Source organism: Abramis brama (genome assembly GCF_963993115.1).
Source record: "Abramis brama genome assembly, chromosome: 18".
In the NCBI taxonomy this organism is placed as follows: Eukaryota; Metazoa; Chordata; class Actinopteri; order Cypriniformes; family Leuciscidae; genus Abramis; species Abramis brama.
In genome coordinates this window covers 33,636,831-33,663,347 of record NC_139980.1, presented here as the reverse complement: position 1 = coordinate 33,663,347, position 26,517 = coordinate 33,636,831, and the positions used below count along the sequence as shown (strand labels likewise).

At 38.3% G+C, this 26,517-nt stretch overlaps 4 protein-coding genes and 1 pseudogene across 5 annotated transcripts; all 5 read right to left on the bottom strand.

Moving 5' to 3' along the window:
• Positions 1-37: 37 nt before the first annotated feature.
• LOC311069153 (toll-like receptor 5) lies at positions 38-4,328 on the bottom strand. The gene is made up of 2 exons (XM_084092151.1): positions 4,006-4,328; positions 38-3,042 (listed from the first exon to the last, which is right to left on the bottom strand). Exon 2 carries the CDS (start codon positions 3,030-3,032, stop codon positions 387-389), a length of 2,646 nt encoding a protein of 881 aa, XP_083948277.1. The 5' UTR covers positions 3,033-3,042; positions 4,006-4,328; the 3' UTR covers positions 38-386.
• A 2,098-nt stretch (positions 4,329-6,426) lies between these two features.
• Positions 6,427-10,053, bottom strand: LOC311069154 (toll-like receptor 5). Its single transcript, XM_084092152.1, has 2 exons — positions 9,755-10,053; positions 6,427-9,530 (listed from the first exon to the last, which is right to left on the bottom strand). The coding sequence occupies exon 2, from the start codon at positions 9,518-9,520 to the stop codon at positions 6,914-6,916; it is 2,607 nt and encodes an 868-aa protein (XP_083948278.1). The 5' UTR covers positions 9,521-9,530; positions 9,755-10,053; the 3' UTR covers positions 6,427-6,913.
• A 430-nt stretch (positions 10,054-10,483) lies between these two features.
• LOC311069157 (thrombomodulin-like) lies at positions 10,484-12,541 on the bottom strand. Its single transcript, XM_084092155.1, has one exon. The coding sequence runs from the start codon at positions 12,362-12,364 to the stop codon at positions 10,958-10,960; it is 1,407 nt and encodes a 468-aa protein (XP_083948281.1). The 5' UTR covers positions 12,365-12,541; the 3' UTR covers positions 10,484-10,957.
• Positions 12,542-16,577: 4,036 nt separating this feature from the next.
• LOC311069158 (toll-like receptor 5) lies at positions 16,578-18,932 on the bottom strand (annotated as a pseudogene). The gene is made up of 3 exons (XR_014609525.1): positions 18,822-18,932; positions 17,268-18,613; positions 16,578-17,170 (listed from the first exon to the last, which is right to left on the bottom strand). The product of XR_014609525.1 is annotated as a toll-like receptor 5 (transcript).
• Positions 18,933-20,097: 1,165 nt separating this feature from the next.
• On the bottom strand, positions 20,098-21,859 carry LOC311069156 (thrombomodulin-like). The gene has a single exon (XM_084092154.1). The coding sequence runs from the start codon at positions 21,713-21,715 to the stop codon at positions 20,225-20,227; it is 1,491 nt and encodes a 496-aa protein (XP_083948280.1). The 5' UTR covers positions 21,716-21,859; the 3' UTR covers positions 20,098-20,224.
• Between the last annotated feature and the right edge of the window lie 4,658 nt (positions 21,860-26,517).

Sequence of the window (26,517 nt, the reverse complement as noted above, 5' to 3'; positions counted from 1 at the left end):
AGATATTTGGACACTTGGTACGAATTATAAGACTCGGTATGATTTATTCAACTTTATTTGCCAAATCCTGGAACACTATGAAAAAATTTAAATAAAAGGTGTTGCTGTAAATCTTGAATTTACATAATAGCTAAAAATAATTCATAATTCTACTGACTTTTACACCAATTGACAATGAGAAGTACATTCACATTATGGATTATACAAAATAAACTATACAATACAAAATAAACTATACAATACAGTATGGTTTCCAGCTTTAATTTTTGGTGAAGTCATTGTCCAAAAGGGAGAAGGTCAATACAGTAGGATGGATGGATGAAAGCCTGGGAGCAAAGCAAGTTATATAAGCATTTGTACAAGAATCATACACAAGTCCTTCATAGTTACACTGCAGTGTCTGCGAGAACGTTTGCTTCTTCAAGATTTTTTTCAACCTCATTGACTTTAGTATTTGTTTGTTTTACCTTGGTGTTTTTTCTAATTTTATGCAGAAGTTGGTCATAAAACCACTCCAAGTCCTGGCTGTCATCGGGCCACAGAAGATATCTTCTGTTCTCAATGTAGGATCTCAGTTGTTCGTACTTCAGTAACCTGTACTGCGGTATGTTCCCTACAACCAGCACCACCAGAATGTCCTTTAGCTCCACTAGCATCCTGCACTGTGCCAGGGTGAAGGTTTCTAGGCACCAGCCATCCTTGAGGAAACGTTCAGACACCACACAAAGGGTTTTATGACTGTTCTGGATTGCGTTTCTCATGTTGGTAAAATGGTCCTCGCCGGGTATGAAGTCTCGCTCCTCGAAGCAGCAGCGGAGTGTGTTCTGCTCTGAGAACTGAGAGTCTAGTCTGTTCAGCAGTGCTCTTTCTACCCACTTCATATCACTGCAACTAAAACAAAGATACACATCGTACAAGAATCGATCAGGATCAGGTTCCTCTAGCTTTCCATCCACAAGTTCGCCAGTGAGCTTTTTGTAAAGCTTGAAGATGTAGCCACGTCCATGGACATAAATGATGGCACTAGCAGTGAGTAATATGATAAATGCGGTACAGAAAATAAAAAGCACAAGCCCCAGTTTTTCAGATCTCCTCTCTTCCTCTTCATCCTCACATTGTATGTTGGATCTCACAACTGGAACCATGTACTGATCCTCAGGACTTGCACATATCACATCCTCAATGGGGTGGGAAATGTTTACGTTGGTTTGACTGAGCCATGTTTGGAAATCCCTTAGCTTGCAATCGCAACGGAAATTGTTGTTCTTCAAGCTGAGGGAGTGGAGGCTGCTAAAGAGATTTGGATCCACTGAATAAATATTATTATGTTCAAGATTAAGTATTTGAAGACTTTCAGGGAATATATCGTTTGGAAGGTACTTCAGAGAGTTGAAGGACAAATCCAATAAGATCAAAGAGGTAAGGTCTTTGAAAATGTCTTTGGGAAGTGACTGTAGGAGGTTGAAACTCAGAAAAAGCTGCTGTAACTGGGTAAGATTGTTAAACACATTTAAACATTTTCCTTCTGACCAGATAACTTCCAAACCTGCATATGCAAGATCAAGGATTTGTACTTTATTTTTTGAAAGCACGTTATGTCCATCATTAGGGCAATAAATGAGCTCGTTGCCTCGAAGAACAATTTCCACAATTTGAGGAAATCCCTCTAGTATTTTGTAGAGTTCAGACATGGAAGAAAACTTGTTCAAATGCAGGTCAAGGGTTGTAAGATTTTTGCTAGTTTTGAGTAAATCAGACACAAATGTAATTTTGTTGTCACCCAAGTAGAGCTTCTCCAGGTTTGGTAAGGGAAATGTATTGAAATATTTGAGAGCATTTCCTGTTAAGTTTAGGTTGAGTAGATTTGGAAGCCCTTGAAATGACTGACTTCCAAGCATCCATATATGATTACAAGACAAATCAATCACCTCAAGCTTCTCTAGATTCTGAAATGTTTTAGAATCAATATTACCAAGGAAGTTTTTGGACAGGTTTAGCTTCAGTAAATTTGTCATACCCAAAAAAGCACTGTTTTCAATCTTGTTGATCTGACTTTCTGCCAATGTAATTTGTTCTAGACTTGACAAATAACTAAATACTGAATATGACAGAGTAAAAATGCGTGAATTGGAGAGATCGAAAATCTTAATACCACTCGCCTCAAGACCCTTGAATGTGAATTTGTCTGGATCTTTTGAATTATTACCAGAAGATTTGCCCATGCTGTAACTGTTACTGAGAATGAGACTTTGGATTTTGGTACCAGTGATTGCATTAAAAAAACGCTTTGCCATGTTAACATTAAAGCCGTTTCCAGACAGATCCAATTCAGTTATGGACATGTTCTTAAATGGGTTTCCACACTTGTCCCATCCTAACCAGTACTCGTTCATGTCTTGCAGTATCACGGAGGATAGTTTCAGAAGCGTGAAATGTTTACCCTGAAAGCCGAGGAGCTCTTCTTCGCAGACGCTCTTCACTTTGTTGCGAGAGAGATCGAGCCAATGGAATCTCCTCATGTTTAAAAAGAATGATGCCGGCTGGATTCTTTGAATGTTGTTCTCACGCAAGTCAAGCATCTCGAGAGACACCAGAGGTCTGAGGAAGTCAGCTGACAAAATGGCATCATCTAAACTGCACTGAGTGAGAGTGAGAATTTTAAGGTTGAATAATCCGTTTAACGCTCCTGTCTCTATTTTCAGGAAGTGGTTGTAGTCTAGATGAAGTGATGTTAAATTAGTTAGTCTTCTGAATGTATTGTTTCTGATCACAAGTCCTGGTGTTTGTTGCTCCAGTTTAAGGACTAGTAGACCTTCAAGACGAGAAAAGGATGTTTCGTTGAGTTCAGCAATACTGTTGTTACTCAGATCCACTTTATTTACATGTGTGGGAAGCTCTGGCACCTCTTGAAGACCTTTACCAATGCAGAGGGCGACAGAGGCGACAACTGAACACACTGAGGTGCATTTCACAATTTGAGTGCTGATGCATAATCCAAGGAGTATCAGAGATAATCTGTGTTGTTTTGCCATTCTGAGATCCCTGTAGAAATCAAGTTACAATATTTACATTGTAAATTTTAAACAACAACATTTTCACAAAGCCTTTATGTATAGTGCACTATAAAAGTATTTTAATGGATTATTTATGCCTTGTAATGCACGTCATAATGCATGGTATGGTCTTATGAATAATTGTTACAACACATTTATAATAGCCTACTTTTCTTACATTCTTATCTATTCGCCTTTAGAAGATATAATGCATTAAAACATACGACAAACAAGCAGTTTTTGATGTAACAATTAATCTGCAAATATTATAATGCATTTTAATTTTGGTTACAATGATTTATGAAAAGTTATAAAGCACACTATGAATACCTTCATAATGCAATACATAAAGGCTTTAAGTAAAATGTTACCAAATGTTAATTCTTGGGCAAAGTATCCCTTCCAAAAATGAACCATGGTTTTAATTAAAATAATAATAATACAAAAAAACAACAAAAAAACATAGTTATTATAGGTAAACCATGACAACCACAAAATAACAATGGCTTTGTCTTAACCTAAAAACTACCCATAGTTTTAACATGGCATTTCTGGTAAAACTGTGTTTATACAAATGGTAATAAAAAATTTTTTTTTTAAAACATGGTTACTCCACTTTTACTCAAAACGGTTAATTTTCGTAAAATGTGCATTTTAAGTTTCTAAATACAGTGTGGTTGGCAAACATAAATGGGTTATCAGAATATGAAATGCAAATCTTAAATGTAGCCTAGTTCAGACTAAACCTACTGAATAAGGCATAGAGCCAGGACAGCCACGTCTGTAGAACTTCATCTTAATTGTTTGTTTAACTAGTTCAAGGTTCAGTGACTTCCGAGGAAAACACTAAAGTAGATTTAAATGTGGTATTCGTTTTATTATATAACCATACGGTATTGAGAGATTTGCAACAAAAGTCATGGAAAATAATAACTGATCAATTGAATTTTACCTGTTCGACCAGTTTCTGAAGTCATTTGAAAGTCATCACATAGACAGGTAAAGTTTCAGAAGTTCCGTACGGCGATAACGCGGAGTTGATCTGTTCTTTCTTCCTTCGTTTCATTTGTGTTTCCCAAGGTTTCTGAAATAGGAAACAACTTTCTGACCCTGCAGTGACTCGTTTTCCGGTGAAGAGTCATTCAGTGTGAGAACAGAAAGTTCTAAGACACCCCATACAAACTGTTTTCAGCACAGCGACGGTGTAGTTTAACCTTATCTATTATGCTTCCCCACAAAATGTGCAGTATTCTCTGTGCTACGCACTGTTCAATTGTTTTGTAGCCTACTATGGTAAGACCAAACTTTAGCAGCACTAGCAGTAGGCTATGTACTACATAGCGGCAGTCATGTTATTGATATAATTATGTTTTATTCATCAGTGAACCGACCGATACAGTCATATTTCGTATTTTAACGCTTATTTTAATGTTATTGTGCATGTGAACTGTTCAAACATTAATATAGTACACTGACAGTGACTAGATTAAACATAGTGGAGTTCATCATATAAATTAGTTCATTTAGATGCACGTTTATTTATGCTTTAAAAAGACTGCCGCTCGAAATAACAAAAAAGCGCGGGAGCTTACAATTCAAAAAGTAACGGTCAATCTGGAGAACAACAGATTATTCTCATTATTCTCGGGACGATTTCTTTAATAATTACTAAATCATTTGTATGTGTGGTTTATCAGATTTAAAAAAAAACCTGGTACATCACATTGTATAAGATATGGTTGTTTTTGTTTATTGGCAGACTGAATCTGTCCCCTGCAAACAAAGCAGTTTAAAGGTAAGAATAGCATGTTGTTAAGACTTGTTAAAGTGATCTGTGCAAACAAACGAAACTAATAATATATTTAGCTGTATATGAAAGCTATAAAGTTATTTTAATGTCAGTTTACATAAGGGGACACTTGAAGGCAGTTAATTTATTTTGAGAAATGTATTTATTTGATAAATCAGAGAAAGTTGTAGGCTACTATTCATCTTTTATGTTAAGGAGGAAAATCTGTCACAAAGGTTGTAGAAACTGTAAGTTATATATAGTTTTATAATTTATTAAAATATTTGATGTATTTATATGATGGCCTATATTTTATTTTTCAAAATTTAGAGTCAAAATTAACACAAACAATACCAGACAGGGAACTAACTCAAACTGAAGGCTTAATACACAGCACACAAAAGAGCTAACAAGATGATTGATGAGAACACAGGTGAACAGAATCATTAATCAAAAAACAAAACAAAAAAAGTGAACTGGGTCAAATGACAGGCACAGGAAAAACGGAACCAAAATACTTGCATAACAATGTCTGTCATTGTCAACCAGAAACAAATCAGAGCTCTTGTCAATAGAAATCTGCATTAGCTGAAAACCTGGCCAAGTGAAAAGTATGTTAAATTTTTGCATATAATATATGACCATAATTAATGTACTTCTGTTTTTGCATATTGTAATTCGAATAATGAGAGGTCATTTATGTAACAGAAGCTAAATTAAATTGTGTACATTAATCATAAAATCACTGTTATGTAAAATGTTGCATCCAATTTAATAAAGTTTTATTAATAAATTGTTTTATATCATTCAACACCATGGTGTAAGATGGGAGTTCAAACTAAAAAAAGTAACTCTCAAAGCCAAAACAAATAAAGCAAAAGGGTTTCTGATTGCACAATGGACCTGACTTCTCAATGGGGAGCAAGTTCCTGCACGTGCCTAAAGAAGGACATGTTGTTAAACAAGCCTTTCAGTCTGATGTCACAACTGTGTGAAATAAATAGAGTATGAATACAATATAAAGACTATACTGTTAGTGGATGACAATTACATTTTATTTATTTTTTCTTGTTATGGGAACAGGAAATGAATTTGAAGGCTATTCTTTGGTCAGCTATGTTTACACAAGGTGCCACTGAGAGATTGCTTTCTGTATAAAGCAGAATGTTAATATTAGTTTTGCAATGTTGTCTTCTTTTTCAATGTGCCTTATTACAATGAAGGGATCATAACAGGAAATTTGGCCAGATGGCATTGTGAGGTCAACTAAGTATATATAATATTATACATTTTTCAATGAAGACCACAGAATTATACTGTAGTTGTCAGCCATGAGAGTTCAATTCAATTACTTAAGCAGACATGTGACCCCGGATGTTGCTGTGGGGCCTTGTTGCTATATTTCCTGTTCAAAGTACACAGGCCATGACGACATTTGTCAATACTGAGGTTTCTTAACAAATTGCATTAATGTACAAACTGTCCAAATCCAAAAACATTAGGCCAGATTATGTCATCGTGTTTTTTTCACTAGTGGTTTCCTAGTTTTGCAATTTTGCCAGTATTAAGGAAATAAGGTCAAAGTACACAGAGTGTCTTTTTATTCAGTTACCATTTTAGGTTGTACATTTATTTGTAAAGCAGGCATTTGCTTAATTTCTTAATTTCTAATTCAAATTACATTATGAATTTACAAGCTCTGTTGGGAAGTGGTTGAAGATGTTTAGGTTTTGCAAATTTAGCTGAGTATGCTGAGGTCTTTATCCACTTCTGCACACATTCTGTTATAATTAGCATTTCAGACATTTAATGAAAATATCAGCAGGTTCACAGACAATATTTTATATCAGCTATTTTGTGAGAGAATAGAAATAGAATGTTATGAATGAAATATTCTTTCATTATAAATAACTCATCACACACACACATATGTATACACATAGAAAACACGAGAAAATGCATTTCATTATGCATTCTAACTAATTGGAAACCTTAGGTGATTAGGTAAGGTTTTACAGAATGCATAATCAACAAATATACCATAATTATACTGCTGTGTTTGCATGGACATTCAATGCTTCAGGCTTTGTTTGGTTGGTTGATTTGTTTGATTAACCTTGGTATCTTTTCTTATTTCATGCAGAAGTTGGTCGTAAAACCACTCCAAGTCCTGGCTGTCATCGGGCCACTGAAGGTATCTTCTGTTCTCAATGTAGGATCTCACTTGTTTGAACTTAAGTAACCTGTACTGCGGTATGTTCCCTACAACCAGCACCACCAGAATGTCCTTTAGCTCCACTTCCATCCATCTTTGTGCCAGAATAAAGGCTTCTAGGCACCAGCCATCCTTGAGGAAACGTTCAGACACCACACAAAGGGTTTTATGACTGTTCTGGATTGCGTTTCTCATGTTGGTAAGATGGTCCTCGCCGGGTATGAAGTCTCGCTCCTCGAAGCAGCAGCGGAGTGTGTTCTGCTCTGAGAACTGAGAGTCTAGTCTGTTCAGCAGTGCTCTTTCTACCCACTTCATATCACTGCAACTAAAACAAAGATACACATCGTACAAGAATCGATCAGGATCAGGTTCCTCACGCTTTCCATCCACAAGTTCGCCAGTGAGCTTTTTGTATAGCTTGAAGATGTAGCCACGCCGACGGACATAAATGATGGCGCTAGCAGTGAGTAATATGATAAATGCGGTACAGAAAATAAAAAGCACAAGCCCCAGTTTTTCAGATCTCCTCTCTTCCTCTTCATCCTCACATTGTATGTTGGATCTCACAACCGGAACCATGTACTGATCCTCAGGACTTGCACATATCACATCCTCAATGGGGTGGACAATGGTTACGTTGGTTTGATTGAGCCATGTTTGGAAATCCCTTAGCTTGCAATCGCAATGGAAATCGTTTTTGATCAGGCTGAGGTAGTGGAGGCTGCTAAAGAGATTTGGATCCACTGAATAAATAGAATTATATTCAAGATTAAGTATTTGAAGACTTTCAGGGAATATACCGTTTGGAAGGTACTTCAAAGAGTTGAAGGACAAATCCAAAAAAAACAAAGAAGTAAGGTCTTTGAAAATGTCTTTGGGAAGTGACTGTAGTCCATTGGCACTCAGAGAAAGCTGTTCTAACTGGTGAAGATTGTTAAACACGTTTAAACATTTTCCTTCTGACCAGATCAGCTGCATCGTTGAAAGTCTAAGATGAAGAAGTTGTAGTTTGTCTGAAGCCACTATTTGTCTTTGATTATAACAACTCGAAAACGTGTTACCTTGAAGAAAGATTTTTTCTATTTGGGGAAATTCCCGTAGTATTGTGTACAGGTCTGACAAGTCCTTTAATCTGTTAAGTTCCAGGTCAAGGGTTGTGAGGTTTTTAGCAATGTTGGATAAACCAGACAGAGATGAAATTCTGTTCTCACCCAAGTAGAGTATCTGCAGGTTTACTAGGGTTGCAAATTCATGAACTGATTCAAGAGCATTTTCTGTTAAATTTAAGATGAGTAAACTTGGGAGACCCTGAAATGATTTATCTCCAAGAACCCTTATATGGTTATAAGACAAATCAAGCACCTCAAGTTTCTCTAGATTCTGAAATGTATTGGAATCAATACTACCCAAAAAGTTTTTGGACAGGTTTAGCTTTAGTAAATTTGTCATACCCAAAAATGCATCAGTTTCAATAATGTTGATCTCATTTTGTGCCAATGTAATTTGTTGTAGATCTGGAAAATGAGTAAATACTGAATTTGACAAAGCGAAAATTTTTGATTTGGACATATCGAAAATTGTAATACCACTCGCCTCAAGTCCCTTGAATGTGAATTTATCTGGATCTTTAAAATTGTTATGACCAAAAGAACTGCCCATGCTGTAACTGTTACTGAGAATGAGACTTTGGATTTTGGTACCAGTGATTGCATCAAAAAAACGCTTTGCCATGTTAACATTAAAGCCGTTTCCAGACAGATCCAATTCAGTTATGGACATGTTCTTAAATGGGTTTCCACACTTGTCCCATCCTAACCAGTACTCGTTCATGTCTTGCAGTCTCACGGAGGACAGTTTCAGAAGCGTGAAATGTTTACCCTGAAAGCCGAGGAGCTCTTCTTCGCAGACGCTCTTCACTTTGTTGCGAGAGAGATCGAGCCAATGGAATCTCCTCATGTTTAAAAAGAATGATGCCGGCTGGATTCTTTGAATGTTGTTCTCACGCAAATCAAGCATCTCGAGAGACACCAGAGGTTTGAGGAAGTCAGCTGACAAAATGGCATCATCTAAACTGCACTGAGTGAGAGTGAGAATCTCAAGGTTGGATAATCCGTTAAACGCTCCTGTCTCTATTTTCAGGAAGTGGTTGTAGTCTAGTTTAAGTCCTCTTAGATTGGAGAGTCTTCTAAACGTGTTGTTTCTGATCACAAGTCCTGGTGTTTGTTGCTCCAGTTTAAGGACTAGTAGACCTTCAAGACGAGAAAAGGATGTTTCGTTGAGTTCAGCAATGCTGTTAAAACTCAGATCCACAATGTTTACATATGTGGGCAGCTCTGGCACCTGATGAAGACCTTTAAATGCACAGAAGGCAGCATAACCATGAACTGAACACACAGAGGAGCATTTCACAACTTCAGTGTTGATGCACAATCCAAAGAGGATCAGTGTGAATGTATATGCCATTCTGAGAGCACTGTGAAAAAAAAGAGAAAAAAAAAAAACCTTGAGAGGCTGTGCTATTTAAGTTAATATTTATGTAGAACAAGTTTATCTTACTCATTGTTTGCTTAAGGTAAAGGTTCAGTGATAAAAAAGCAAAAAAAAGCAAATACAACGTAAAAAGATTCTGATACATGCAGCAATCTGAACATTTTACTACAAAGTTGATGCCTAATAACAGAGCATTTAGCGTCTTACCAGGTTCGGTCAATAATCCATATAGGCTACAGCGCTTTCTTACGTCTTGTTGTGGTAGCATTAAATACTGAGAACGTTTCAATAACGCAACATTATCAGAGTTAGATAAAGAACTACCCGTCTTCCTCTCGCGTGAGTTACGGCAAAAGTGAATTCTTCCTCCGTTCTCTCTCCCTTCATTTCATATGTTTCTCAACATTTCTGAAATAGGAAATAACTTTCTGACGAAGTGATTCATTTTCCGGTGAGGAGTTCTGCACGTTTGAGTGTTGTAACTCTGGAAAAACTACCTTTGTTTCAGCTTCATTCATAAATTAGGAAGTTTTCAACGGTAGCATATTTTAACATTAACACATTTAGTTAGACCAGTTACAGAATCGCCGTTCAATTATTTACAAAAACATATTAAGCGTAGATATATACAATTGTACAACACAGTAATGATCAAGGATTAGCCAACAAAAATGACTGAACATTAACCCTTGCCGCTCAAAGAAAAAAACACTAGCCTTGACATGAGCAATGTACGAGTATGAAGTAACTTGTTCCTTACTGCCCACTAGAGAGCGATATTAACCAACATCACAATAGGAAAACCAGCAGAATCCGCTGTAGGAGGGCAATAACACTGGCCTACACTGGCGCATGTCTTTTTCAATCTATCAGCATATTTGGACAGAGATGTTGACGAAGCAAGAGAAAACGAAACCAGGTTCTGTAAATGAAAATTGCTACACGTTATATTAAAATATAGTATTTATTCTCTTTAAACACCACCATTTAGAAATACTGACATTAATGAGTCATTCAAACCTGTGCAAAGTTAAGTTTTTCTGACACTCCATAATAGGGTAACATGAGGGAAGATGCCCCCCTTAAGAACAATGTGCATTTATGTTTAAATTGTAACATATTTAGATATAAGTTTAGCATAATGGCATCAGCCAATGTGCTATTATATGAAATAAAACATTTGCTAGTTTTAGTTATTATTAAATTTTAAAATAATAATAACAGCATGCCACTTCTGTGCCAATTATGGGTGGCACATCTTACCGCAAGGGTCTAATTTCATCTTTTTATTTCAAAATAAAAACTATAACTTTTACTCCACAAATCTTAAAACATTAATGTGTCTGCAAATCCACCATTAACAAACAGACACACAAAAAACTTTGACATTCAACATAATAGCCTAAAGTGTCACAGATCGCTATTTTCCAGATTTACACAATAAGATGCAAAACAAAAACGTCTCAATGTGAGGTGAGCGAGGCCGACCAGTAAGAGAATACAAACTACAATGCAAACCATTATTGCCAAAAGACTGCCCAATGAGATTGACATTGGCTTGTCGGTTGGGGGTCTAGTCGTAGATATAGAAACATCAAAAGGTGTTGAGCTTCCTGAACCATCAAAATCTTCTCTCACACATTTGACCTGGTCCAAAAGCAAGTATCCTTCATTGCAGGAACATACAAAACCTCCAGGTGTATTTTCACAATCATGGTCACAGTAATCATTTTCGCATTCATCAATGTCAACGCAATTTTTTTCATCTTCAAGTAGGAAACCATCGGGGCAGTCGCACTGGGCGTTGTTGTTGGGGTCACATTCAGCTGGGCACTCGTAATCTGTACAGTGCAATATACATATGTGCATGTCCTTCGTCGACTGTATGAATCCATCATGGCATGAACATTGATAACTACCTTCAGTGTTGGTGCATTCGTGCTCGCATGGTGCAGACTCGCATTCGTCTTCATCAACGCAAATGCCACTTTCTTTGCGAAAGCCGGGCTTGCAATCTTCGGGAGACATTTCATGTACAGCTTTAAACACCGGCTCGCATTCCCCGTGCGCACAAGCGTCCTGTTTGCTGCATGTGACTCGGTTACTGTCGAGTTTAAATCCAGGCTGACAGATGCATGTGATGTTAGGAAAGCTCCCATCGCACGCATAATCACATCCACCAACAAAAAACTCACAGCTCCAAGGTGCTTGAAGCCACTCGCCTTCTAAACAAACGTGTTTCGTTCTCAGCGGCTGTAATGTCACTTTTGTGCCTGGAGGAATTTCTTGAAGGAGTTCGCTTGCATTAAACCCAAATGCAGTTTCATATACGACTGCTGAACTGTTGCTCAGTGGCTGACAATAATTGAGGTCTTCATATTCGCACAAATAACCATCGATTATGTCATCGCAAGGTCTTTCGGCCCATTTCTGAACTTTTTGTGACACTGAAGCACATAGTGGAGAACAAACCGCTCGGTCGCTTTCCCAGTTGATGTAGTGGCTTGCGTTGTCTCCAGTGACCCATTTGTATCCATTTAACCCATCGTTTGCATGTGAACACTGATATCTCAGCCCAAGCCAAAAGTTTCCAGAAGTGCCATTTAACAATTTAGCAAGAATATTGGCCGATTTTCTGTGGCGTACGGTCATCAAATGTCCTCCCCTCTCCTGACAGACTCGCTGCGCCGAATCAAAACTCAAACTGTTGGTTTGGATGGCGAAGCATTTTCCCTCCACACAATGACCGTCACTGATTTTCCCCTCGTGAACTTTCAGAACAACGAGCGCCAGCGCCATTCCTATGATCTCTCTCATCTCTGCGGAATCGTACCGATATTCACCAAGTTATATATGGAGAAGTGTCCGTGCTGATAGAGTCCGAGGTGTGTCGTGCCGCATTTATAATGACATCCATGTCTCCAAAAATGAAAAGAAGTCCGTGTTTTCTGGCAGAGATCCCGGAGCGCCACTAACTTTCCTTCTCTCTCTCTCTCTCTCTCTCTCTCTCTCTCCCTCAGTTTGCGCGAATGTGTTTGGATACACGATATCCATCCTGAGTATTTAATTTCCAAATTAGTTACCGAGAATAGATGTCGCCTTTACACCTAACTATGTTTTGGTCAAGCTATAGCCCACTCTTCCTAAGATAGATAGATAGATAGATAGATAGATAGATAGTAACACTTTACAGTAAGGTTCATTAGTTAAAGCTGCAGTCTGTATCTTTTTTGGGTTAAAAATTATCCAAAATATTTGTTTGAGCAAGTACATAACCATTCAGTGTTCTAAACTATCTGCTTGCCTTAGCTCGATTCAAAACGGTAAGCTTGTAATAATGTTTTTAATTCCAGTGGTACTGGTGGATTTCCGCCGGTAATTTTAGCATGTGTTTGCATCATTACGTCACATCTGTCTACATAAAAAAGGAGTCTCGGCTAGTCGGCTGTGAGTGTGAGGATGTAGGAGGTGGAGATTTATAGCCTTTTCTCACAGCACTTGATATAATTAAACTTATCAATTTGATGGCGGATACATAAAGGTTCAAACGACAATCACCAGCTGGAGATTCACCCGTTGTAAAATGCAAAAGACTTCAGACTTTGTAGTGGCTACAGAAAAAAAGAGACTGCAACCGGCCCATGCGAAAACAAGGATAAATATCGGAATGGCATTAAATGTCACGCAATGCTGATGTTGTTAACATTAACAATTTGAGAACAAAGTATAATTTGTACGGTTTGACGTGATATGATTTAATCAGCCTTAAATTTCCCTTAGTTGGTCAGAACAAAAGTGAATGTTACTTACTTGTTCAGACGACATTTTCCGGTGAAAATTCTTATGTTGGTCATGCTTCCAAAAAGTAGAATCTCTGATGCCGAATGCCAGGATCCACACTGGCGCGGCGACTGACAGCCGCAAATTCTCCTCAAAACACTGGATTCATCCGCTGTGCCATGCCGAGGCACAACGCACGTAAAGTTGATAATTCCGTGAATAACTGCAATTGCAGATTTCGAACAGAGATGGCGACAAAGAGGAAAAACTACGGACTGCAGTTTTAACATTAGTTCCCTTTCGAGAGGTCTCTTGTATTGCGTAAGGCTAGCATACGCTATGGGAAAACTCCTTTTCTCGAGAATATTGAAGCCAAATTTTTAAATGCAGTGCAGCTGCACAGCAGACACAGATGAGCGACTAGTTCGGTCATTGGCTGTGCTGTGGCAACTGCGCAAACCTATGGCGAGGCGGACCAATCAGGCCGCTTCGCACCCTGGCACATCAGAGCCCGCCAGAATGGGCGTGGCTTATGTCTTAATAAGCATCCATTCTTAGCCAAGGAATTCAGATTTTATCTCTTTCAGCGGACTCTGCACTTCGCTGACCTCCGGAACTAGAAGCCTCTTGCAGTTCTGAGGAACGAGCCCCCCCCCCACGCCCCCATTTCGCGCGTCATGCAGAGCCCTCTCGAGCTCTCTGCATGACCCAGACCGACACTATGAGTGAGTTTCACGACGCTCACTGAAACTGCGTCACTCACATCGGCGAAAGGAAGAAAGTGTTTGAGTCCCGCCGAGGCCAGACCAACTTCCATTTCTCACACATTTCCCAGTCCCCTTTAGTTCGGGCGGCTGGAAATGTCAATATTGCAGCTAATGAGTCTGTTATAAAACATGCACACCTGCAAACAAATGCCGTTTTACAGGCGACACAAAACATGGCGCTCTCTTCTCTGCTCGCGCTAACTGTCTTACGTCATTCCCCCCTGTGGCTCAGTGGTGGAATCTAAGGCTTTCGCGCCAGAGACCCGTATTCAAATCCCGGCGCTGGCAGCAGGTGAAAATTATTTAACAGCTGCTCTCTTCACTGCGTTTGAGGCCAGCTTCCTTACAATACAGAAAGCGACCCCGCCCCTCGCGCCCTCCCTTCAACAAAGGCGGGGTTAGAGTATTAATGAGCGTTCAAAAACAGGTGAGCCCACACCGGCCCTGCCACCGCATGACTCACATTCTACAGAGAGAGACTTTTTTCTCCTGTGCTTATTCACCAAACGGACGAGTCCACACCGGCCCCGCCTACGCGTGACTCTTTCTCCATTGTTATTCCCCCCCAGATGCCATAATTGCCCCTTAGGCCTCAGAGCTCATTCAACGAGGGGTATGGCCTCGTCTTGGGCTTGGTCAAGTGGAATACCTATTGAAGATATCTGTGCGGTGGCCAGCTGGGCCTCGCCGTCCATAATTTATGAGGTTTTATAACCTGGAAGTTCCCGCTTTGCAAGCGAGGGTTCTTTCAATATAAAAGTGTAAGCACACCCCCTAAGCCATAGGGCTCGATACATGTCTGGTCCTGGCTGAACTCGAACTACGGTTCTTACCGTATACATACATTATAAAGGACTTGGCCCTGTTATAGGCCCATTCCTTGGTTCCCTATGTGAAGCTCGTCAGGGGACTGGCTTCAATTAGGATTCATAACTTTACTCTTCTATGGGCCTCAGCCATCTTGCCTCGGGCTACGGTATGGAGCGAAGTTTAAGCATGCACAGCGTTTTGAAGGGGGTTCCCATAGCGTAAGCTAGCCTTACGCAATACGAGACCTCTCAAAAGGGAACGTCTCGGTTACTAACGGAACCTAGGTTCCCTGAGATGAGGGAACGAGTATTGCGTTACCCGCCGTGCTACTGTACTTTGATCAGGGGATCGCTTCAGTCAGTTAAACCTGAATTCCTTGGCTAAGAATGGATGCTTATTAAGACATAAGCCACGCCCATTCTGGCAGGCTCTGACGTGCCAGGGCGCGAAGCGACCTGATTGGTTCGCGTGCTTGAGCCACCTCGCCATAGGTTCGTGCAGTTGCCGCAGCACAGCCAATGACAGCGCTAGTCGCTCATCTGTTTCTGCTGTGCAGCTGCACTGCATTTTAAAAATTTGGCTTCAATATTCTCAAGAAAAGTTTTCCCATAGCGTAGCTAGCCTTATGCAATACTCTTTACCTCATCTCAGGGAACCGAAGTTACGTTAGTAACCGAGACGTTGACTACCTTAGTTAACATGAATGAACAATACTTCTTCAGCATTTATTAATCTTAGTTAATATTAATTTCAACATTTACTAATATGTTATTAAAATCAAAGGTTGTATTTGTTAACATTATAATGCACTGTGAACTAACATGAACAAACAATGAACAGCTGTATTTTTATTAACTAACATTAACAAAGATTAATAAATGCTGTAACAAATGCGTTGCTAATTGTTAGTTCATGTTAGTTATATTAACTAATGTTAACTAATGAACCTCATTGTAAAGTGTTACCAGATAGATAGACAGTGTCATGATCCTGCCATGTAGTCCTTGATGTTCTTTAATTCTTGAGGCAGGATCATGACAGACCCATGTTTTATGTGCACACACATGGCCTTTTGCTGGGCCATGTGCTTGTGTTGTCTCGTCATCTAGCCCCGCCCTCCTTGTTATCCTTGTTTAGTCATTATTGTTTCCCCATTATCACCTGTTGCCCTCATCATTTGTTCCCTATTTAATCCCCTCATGTCTGCTGTCTTGTGTTGGTTCATTGTCATACTTTGTGTGATCTATCTGTGAGTATTCCTGTCAAGCGGATTATCTAGTGAAGTTCTGATCTTGTATTTGCTGTTAGTTTATTGTCTAAGTCATAGTCTAGTTTAGTCACTCGTTGTCCTGTCTAGTCTTGTTTTGCCCCCTCGTGGGCTTTGTTTTCCATGTTATTTGTATAAAATAAACCTTGTGTGTCCTGCATACTGTCTGCGATTGGGTTCATCCATCTACGTCATGACAGACAGACAGACAGACAGACAGATAGATAGATAGATTCTGAGGTCTTTATCCACTTCTGCACACATTCTGTTATAATTAGCATTTCAGACATTTAATGAAAATATCAGCAGGTTCACAGAAAACATTTTATATCAGCTTTTTTGTAAGAGAATAGAAATAGAATGTTATGAATGAAATATACTTTCATTATAAATCACTCATCACACACACACACACACACACACATATGTATACACATAGAAAACACGATAAAATGCATCTGCATTATGCATTCTAACTAATTGGAAACCTTAGGTGATTAGGTAAGGTTTTACAAAATGCATATTCAACAAATATACCATAATTATACTGCTGTGTTTGCATGGACATTCAATGCTTCAGGCTTTGTTTGGTTGGTTGGTTGATTTGTTTGATTAACCTTGGTATCTTTTCTTATTTCATGCAGAAGTTGGTCATAAAACCACTCCAAGTCCTGGCTGTCATCGGGCCACTGAAGGTATCTTCTGTTCTCAATGTAGGATCTCACTTGTTTGAACTTCAGTAACCTGTACGGCGGTATGTTCCCTACAACCAGCACCACCAGAATGTCCTTTAGCTCCACTTCCATCCATATTTGTGCCAAGGTGAAGGCTTCTAGGCACCAGCCATCCTTGAGGAAACGTTCAGACACCACACAAAGGGTTTTTTGACTGTTCTGGATTGCGTTTCGCATGTTGGTAAGATGGTCCTCGCCGAGTATGAAGTCTCGCTCCTCGAAGCAGCAGTGGAGTGTGTTCTGCTCTGAGAACTGAGAGTCAATCCTGTTTAGTTTAGTTTAAATTATACGCTTATCTCTGTAAAGCTGCTTTGAAACAATCTACATTGTTAAAAGCGCTATATAAATGAGGATGACTTGACTTGACTTGACTCAGCAGCGCTCTTTCTACCCACTTTATATCACTGGAACTAAAACAAAGATACACATCGTACAAGAATCGATCAGGATCAGGATCATTGTCTTTGATTATAACAACTCGAAAACTTGTTACCTTGAAGAAAGATTTGTTCTATTTGAGGAAATTCCCGTAGTATTGTGTACAGGACTGACAATCTGTTAATCTGTTAAATTCCAGGTCAAGGGTTGTGAGGTTTTTAGCAATGTTGGATAAACCAGACAGAGATGAAATTCTGTTCCCACCCAAGTAGAGTATCTTCAGGTTTAGTAGGTTCAGTAAACTTGGGAGACCCTGAAATGATTTATCTCCAAGAACCCTTATATGGTTATAAGACAAATCAAGCACCTCAAGTTTCTCTAGATACTGAAATGTATTGGAATCAATACTACCCAAAAAGTAGACAAATCGAAAATTGTAATACCACTCGCCTCAAGTCCCTTAAATGTGAATTTATCTGGATCTTTAAAATTGTTATGACCAAAAGAACTGCCCATGCTGTAACTGTTACTGAGAATGAGACTTTGGATTTTGGTACCAGTGATTGCATCAAAAAAACGCTTTGCCATGTTAACATTAAAGCCGTTTCCAGACAGATCCAATTCAGTTATGGACATGTTCTTAAATGGGTTTCCACACTTGTCCCATCCTAACCAGTACTCGTTCATGTCTTGCAGTATCACGGAGGAGAGTTTCAGAAGCGTGAAATGTTTACCCTGAAAGCCGAGGAGCTCTTCTTCACAGATGCTCTTCACTTTGTTGCGAGAGAGATCGAGCCAATGGAATCTCCTCATGTTTAAAAAGAATGATGCCGGCTGGATTCTTTGAATGTTATTCTCATGCAAATCAAGCATCTCGAGAGACACCAGAGGTTTGAGGAAGTCAGCAGACAAAATGGCATCATCTAAACTGCACTGAGTGAGATTGAGAATCTCAAGGTTGGATAATCCGTTAAACGCTCCTGTCTCTATTTTCAGGAAGTGGTTGTAGTCTAGTTTAAGTCCTCTTAGATTGGAGAGTCTTCTAAACGTGTTGTTTCTGATCACAAGTCCTGGTGTTTGTTACTCCAGTTTAAGGACTTGTAGACCTTCAAGACGAGAAAAGGATGTTTCGTTGAGTTCAGCAATGCTGTTAAAACTCAGATCCACAATGTTTACATATGTGGGCAGCTCTGGCACCTGATGAAGACCTTTAAATGCACAGAAGGCAGCATAACCATGAACTGAACACACAGAGGAGCATTTCACAACTTCAGTGTTGATGCACAATCCAAAGATGATCAGTGTGAATGTATATCCCATTCTGAGAGCACTGTGGGGAAAAATGAGGAAAAAAAACTTTGAGCGGCTGTGCTATATTAAGTTTATCTTACTCATTGTTTGCTTAAGGTAAAGGTTCAGTGATTTAAAAAAAAACAAAAAAACATATACAATGTAAAAAGATTCTGATACATGCAGCAATCTGAAAATGTTACTGCAAAGTTGATGCCTAATAACAGAGCAATAATTTAGCGTCTTACCAGGTTCGGTCCCTAATCCATACAGCGCTTTCTTAAGTCTCGTTGTGGTAGCATTAAATACTGAGAACGTTTCAATAACGCAACATTATCAGAGTTAGATAAAGAACTACCCGTCTCCCTCTCGCGTGAGTTACGGCAAAAGTGAATTCTTCCTCCGTTCTCTCTCCCTTCATTTAATTTCTTTCTCAACATTTCTGAAATAGGAAATAATTTTCTGACGCAGTGATTCATTTTCCGGTGAGGAGTTCTGCACGTTTGAGTGTTGTAAAACTTTTCAACAGTAGCATATTTTAACATTAACACATTTTGTTATTTCGAATTTTAGTTAGTCCAGTTACAGAATCGCCGTTCATTTATTTACAAAAACATATACAGCGTAGATACAATTGTACAACACAGTAGCCTAATGATCAAGGATTAGCCAACAAAAATGACTGAACATTAACTCTTGCCACTCAGAGAAAAAAAACACTAGCCTTGACATGAGCAATGTACGAGTATGAAGTAACTTGTTCCTTACTGCCCACTAGAGAGTGATATTAACCAACATCACAATAGGAAAACCAGCAGAATCCGCTGTAGGAGGGCAATAACACTGGCCTACACTGGCGCATGTCTTTTTCAATCTATCAGCATATTTGGACAGAGATGTTGACGAAGCAAGAGAGAACGAAACCAGGTTGTGTAAATGAACATTGCTACACGTTATATTAAAATATAGTATTTATTCTCTTCACACACCACCATTTAGGAATACTGACATTAATGAGTTATTCAAACTTGTGCAAAGTTAAGTTTTTCTGATACTCTATGGGTAACATGAAGGAAGATGCCCCCCTTAAGAACAATGTGCATTTATGTTTAAATTGTAACATTTTTAGATATAAGTTTAGCATAATGGCATCAGCCAATGTGCTATTATATGAAATAAATAAAACATTTGCTAATTTAGTTATTATTCAATTTAAAAAATAATAATAACAACATGCCAATTCTGGGTGGCGCATCTTACCCCAAGGGTCTAATTTAATCGTTTTACTTAAAAATAAAAACTATAACTTTTACTCCACAAATCTTAAAACATTAATGTGTCAGCAAATCCATCATTAACAAACAGACACACAAAAAAACTTTGACATTCAACATAATAGCCTAAAGTGTCACAGATCGCTATTTTCCAGAGATACAAAATTAGATAAATTAACATCAAAACAATTTCGACTGACAAAATCTCACAAATGTTGACATTCAGATGAAATGACAAAAGTTTGTGTCATCTATGGTCTGGAGAAAGGGGTGATATCTTACCCCGAATTACCCTATATTAGTTTATATCTAAAATGAGATATATTTACTATAATAGGCTACTATTTACATTTCAGTTTAAGTGACATTTTCCGACTTTAAGTGTCTCTTTTTAAATACCTATTTGGGAATGACAGTCCTGTGCTGTTTTTGTCAATGATCACCTGTTGAAAGTCGTAGATTTCATCTTGGCCTTTGTGCACATCATAATTGTGCATTTGACAAAAACGTCTCAATGTGAAGTGAGCGAGGCCGAACAGTAAAAGAATACAAGTTACAATGCAAACCATTATTGCCAAAAGACTGCCCGATGAGATTGACAGTGGCTTGTCGGTTGGGGGTCTAGTCGTAGATATAGAAACATCAACAGGTGTTGAGCTTCCTGAACCATCGGAGTCTTCTCTCACACATTTGACCTGGTCCAAAAGCAAGTATCCTTCATTGCAGGAACAAACATACCCTCCAGGTGTATTTTCACATTCATGGTCACAATCATGATAATTTTCGCATTCATCAAAGTCAACGCATTTTTCTTCATCTTCAAGTAGGTAACCATAGGGGCAGTCGCACTGGGCGTTGCTGTTGGGGTCACAATCAGGTGGGCACTCGTATTCTGTACAGTGCATCATACATCTGTCCATGTCCTTCGTCGACTGTATGTATCCATCATAGCATGAACATTGATAACTACCTTCAGTGTTGGTGCATTCGTGATCGCATGGTGCAGACTCGCATTCGTTTTCATCAACGCAAATGCCACTTTCTTTGCGAAAGCCGGGCTTGCAATCTTCGGGAGACATTGCATGTACAGCTTTAAACACCGGCTCGCATTCCCCGTGCGCACAAGCGTCCTGTTTGCTGCATGTGACTCGGTTACTGTCGAGTTTAAATCCAGGCTGACAGATGCATGTGATGTTAGGAAAGCTCCCATCGCACTTATAATCACATCCACCAACAAAAAACTCACAACTCCAAGGTGCTTGAAGCCACTCGCCTTCTACACAAACGTGTTTCGTTCTCAGCGGCTGTAATGTCACTATTGTGCCTGGAGGAATTTCTTGGAGGAGTTCGCTTGCATTAAACCCAAATGCAGTTTCATATACGACTGCTGAACCGTTGCTCAGTGGCTGACAATAATTGAGGTCTTCATATTCGCACAAATAACCATCGATTATGTCATCGCAAGGTCTTTCGGACCATTTCTGAACTTTTTGTGACACTGAAGCACATAGTGGAGAACAAACCGCTCGGTCGCTTTCCCAGTTGATGTAGTGGCTTGCGTTGTCTCCAGTGACCCATTTGTATCCCTTTAACCCATCGTTTGCATGTGAACACTGATATCTCAGCCCAAGCCAAAAGTTTCCAGAAGTGCCATTTAACAATTTAGCAAGAATATTGGCCGATTTTCTGTGGCGTACGGTCATCAAATGTCCTCCCCTCTCCTGACAGACTCGCTGCGCCGAATCAAAACTCAAACTGTTGGTTTGGATGGCGAAGCATTTTCCCTCCACACAATGACCGTCACTGATTTTCCCCCCGTGAACTTTCAGAACAACGAGCGCCAGCGCCATTCCTATGATCTCTCTCATCTCTGCGGAACCGTTATGTACCGATATTCACCAAGTTATATATGGAGAAGTGTCCGTGCTGATAGAGTCCGAGGTGTGTCGTGCCGCATTTATAATGACATCCATGTCTGCAAAAATTAAAGGAAGTCCGTGTTTTCTGGCAGAGATCCCGGAGCGCCAACCCCCCCCCCCCCCCCCCCCCCCCCTCTCCCCTCTCCCCTCTCCCCTCTCCCCTCTCCCCTCTGCCTAACTCTGTTTTGGTCAAGCTATAGCCCACTCTTCCTAAGAGAGAGAGAGATAGATAGATAGATAGATAGACAGACAGACAGACAGACAGACAGATAGACAGATAGATAGATAGATAGATAGATAGATAGATAGATAGATAGATAGTAACACTTTACAATAAGGTTCATTCATGTTAACTACTACCTTAGTTAACATGAATGAACAATACTTCTTCAGAATAGATTAAACATTAGAATTAAACATGCAATATAGTGAGGTCATGTTTTATATTACATATCTTTGCACATATGGTATTCATGTTAATCAACCCTATACAGGCAATATAAGGCACAGTATACAAAAAAAACAAAAAAAAACACTCTAGTCTGAACATGAAAACGCCACCTTTATTAAGAATCTGCTTGTGCTGATTATGACGACTGGCAGCTGACATGACCACTGTCTTGTACAGAAAATAAATCATGGTAATAATAAAGATTGTTTAATTTTAAAGCACAATTTGATTTACTTGTATGTTTTGTAAGATGTAATCATTGTGTAATTTGGGTTTTGAGTGATGTCACAGTAAGGAAAACACCAGTATGATGAATTCAATACGTCCATGTATACGCTGTAAAAAAATATTTTCATGAATTGTCAAATCAACTTAGATAGCTGTGGTGCAGATAACATAATATAACATAGCATAATATTATCTCCTTCATTGTATTAACTCAGTTTTTCAACTCAACATTTTAAGGCAACCAGGTAACTTACCTTTTTAAGTTAAACCAACAATATTGTTTTTACAGTATAGATTTAGACTATTTGTACGCTCAGTGACTAAGTACTGGTGACACCAAAGGGTGGAAGCGGACGCTACATTTATCAAAGCTATTGAAGTGCATTTTTTCCATGACTTCAGTGAAACTAGGTGGATAGCGGTACTGTTAACAAAAGGAGTTTATTTATATTTTGATACTACTGAAGGCTGTAGGTGTGCATGATGACTGATAAAAGCCTTTTCTTTGGTGTTGGTCACAGAAAAAAACCCCGACCCAGCCTATTCTAGACTTTCTCCTCATTTCCTTTCATAGTCCGTTACACCTTAAACAATCATGTAGATGTTTTAGATTGCCCCTCCAGAACAATCCATGAAAGTAAGTCATAGCAAGAAGACTGGGATTGTTTTATTAGTGACAAAGAATGAAAACAGAACATAAATCAGGCAGAGAGTGGGCGAAATGAAGTCGACTTTTGTTAGGACCGATGCCCTGATTGAATACCACGCAAATCCATGGGATCTTAAAAACAGGACATTCTTAAATACTAATAAGTCAGCATACTAAAATTTTCAGGTGTGTGATTGTTGATTTTTTAAAAACTACTAATCTTTTGATTTTTCAATTCAGGGATGTCCGCGAGATGCTCCTGTTCTTATTTTGGTGACCTTGGCAGGAAATTGGAGGGAAATATCAGAGACAGTCATTCAGTCCGTCACCACTTTTCCATTTTTAATCGGTGAGTTATGCACAGTCAAGCACCACTCATATCATCAAAATGTAGTCTAATTTAGAAGTCGTTCCTAACCGTGTATTAGTAAGTAATATTAATTCTCAAGTAGGGTGCAGTCAAATCCTTCCTGCTCAGGTATTGTCATTGCTCTCTTGTCATATCCTCAGGAAGAAAGGAAGGATGTCGTTATTCTTTTTTTTAACGGAGTAGTGAAATCTTTTGCACCTAGAAAGAAGCAAAGGGCTCCTTCGGATCTGGATCTTGATTACATAATGAGATATGTGAAATCAGAGATATGTCCATTTCAATATATCAATCAGTCCATTTCAATATAATCAGTCCATTTCAATATATCAATCATAATTGTTTGGAGACACTTTTTCATGCATTGGAAAGTGTTAAACCCAATGCAAAATTGTTTAAACCTTTCACATTTTATGTTTCCATTGTGCTCTCACAAAACCTGTCATAAGTCATGGGTCATATTTTAACCTAAAATAGAAAGAATAATGAATTTATGCTGGTGCAATTTCAATTTTCGTGAAGCAATACAGTAAAAAAATATTATTGTAAAGACAATAGCCTAGTCATTGAATAATTGCATTTTTAAAATTAATTAAAATTAACATTGTACATGCTTAAAAATAAAGGTTCTTCATTGGCAGCTTTGGTTCGATAAAGAACTCACATAGAATCTTTCCATTCCACAAAAGGTTGTTTATAGTGGAAAAAGATTCAGATTTTTAAAAATCTTCTTCGCACTTAGAAAAATCTTTTAAGATTTGCTCACTGAAAGGTTCTTTGGGAAACCGAAAAGGGTCTCTTCTATAGGGACTTTCCCAGAGGAACATGGTTTCTATAGCTATTGGCGGAAATACCCGCTTGTTTGACATGTTCGCACCACAGGAACTAAAGGATAATTTGGTAACACTTTAGAATACTGTATCTTACTTACTGCATAACTTATAAGGAATTATTGAAGAACTAATAGGTAATTATTCATTAACTAGTTATTAACTACTGTTAACTACTAAGGAAGATGTGTTAACTAATCAGTATGTAAAATAATTTTATGATTGTGTTAAGTAACAGTTAGTTAATCAATAACTAATTAACTCTGTCATACCGCCTGAAGAACTACTACTAATTATCTACTAATTAAGGTTCAAGAAGAATAATTAAGAAGTAACTAATGAACAGTCATACAAACTACATTGAGTTGTGACCTTCCTTATTTACTAATGTTATTAATAGAAGTAGTATTACAATTTTAACAAATGCATACAATGTTAAGAGGTTTTTACCTGTGTGGTTTTTTGAGTGTGTTCTGTAAGAAATCAACTTCAGAAAGGAACCCCACTCAACTTACCTCAGATTAGTTTTTTATATTTTATATACCTGTAAAGTACTGTGTGTGTCTGTTTTCCTCAGCATATGCCATTGAGTAAATTCATGTATTTGAGGCAACGACTGAGGGAAACTGAAAGGGAGCTTATTAGTAATTCATAAATAATTGTCAAATAATTCTGCAGGAATTACTTATAACCTGATTAGTAATTAATAAAGAACTATCAAATAATTATCCAGGAATTAGGCTACTTTTAACCTGAAACAGTATTCTAAAGTGAAAATATAGGGAACTTATTAGTAATTAATAAAGAATTACCAGACCGCCGCCCTGCGTTTCACTCATAGCCAAAATATGCTGTGACTGACTCCATAACCTGCCCATAAACAAACAGTGCACAGCTCTAAGAACATATTTTAATATCTGATGTTTTAGTACCTTTAGAAATAAAAACATTTGTTTTATGCAAGGAATCAGGCGTTTCCATCACGCAAAAAAGACAGCTAACTGACATTGTGTCCTTGTATGTTGCCTTGCATAAAATAACATGATTTACAGCACAGTAATGATTTTATAGATTCATTAAAACGTACACAAACCTTTATTTCGCTGAAGAAATGCACCATATCGGCATTGTATGTTAGTTACTTCTTAGTTATTTTTCTTGAACCTTAATTAGTAGATAATTAATAATAGCTCATAGGGAGGTATGACAGAATTCATTAGTTATTGATTAACTAACTGTTACTTAACACAACAATAAAATTATATTACCTACTGATTAGTTAACACAACTTCCTTAGTAGTTAACAATAGTGAAGAAGTAGTTAATGAAGAATTACCTATTAGTACTTCAATAATTCCTTATAAGTTATGCAGTAAGTAAGATAAAGTATTCTAAAGTGTTACCGATAATTTTAGTCTAGGGATAATAATAAAACTAGGGATGGCTTTTGGGGGACTAAATTCAGAGTAGGGTCTAAACCAGCACAACAGTGCATGTAAGTGTACATTGATTGGCCGAATGCATGCCATACAAAACACCGGCATCCGCCATTTTTAAAATGCCATGTAAACACACAGTTTACTTGCTCCATGAACCAACTCCACAACACACTGAGTGCACCGGAAGATTTGCAAACTGGCAGCTAGTAATGAAAAGATTTACCTTGAACTCTGTCATGGAAACTAGCACAAACCTTAATTAAACAATCTAGTAATCAGTTAAAGAGGAATTTATAATTTATGAAGATAGCTGCAAGATGCATCGCTGCAAAAGTCCCGTCATTGATGGAATTTTCCGGCTTTCCGTGTTTTCACTGTTATATTGTAGGGGCGCTATACGCATCTTCTGAAAGAGAGAATCTCCAGATCAAAACAGGCAAAAAAAGGAGCTGAAACCAGCGATAAAAGCATTTCTTATGCACGATGACGTCTTTAGTGGGTGAAAATGCGCTTTTCTCAGCTTTTTTGTTCAACATGTTGCTTTTTTTAATGGAAATTACCCACATTTAAGTGTTGATAAAAAAGAATGCATGAAGCTAAAATAAAATTTGGTTTACAAGCAGATGCTCTGTTCTTTCTTTTGATTTATTGAATGTTCAGATATGCATACAACAAAATATTCTAGGGCCCATCAAAGTTTTGTGAAAATTATATATATATAAAAAAATGCTGGCTGTGGCTTGCAACTTGTCAGGGAAAGAGTTAATAGTGTTAAAAAAAGAATTTC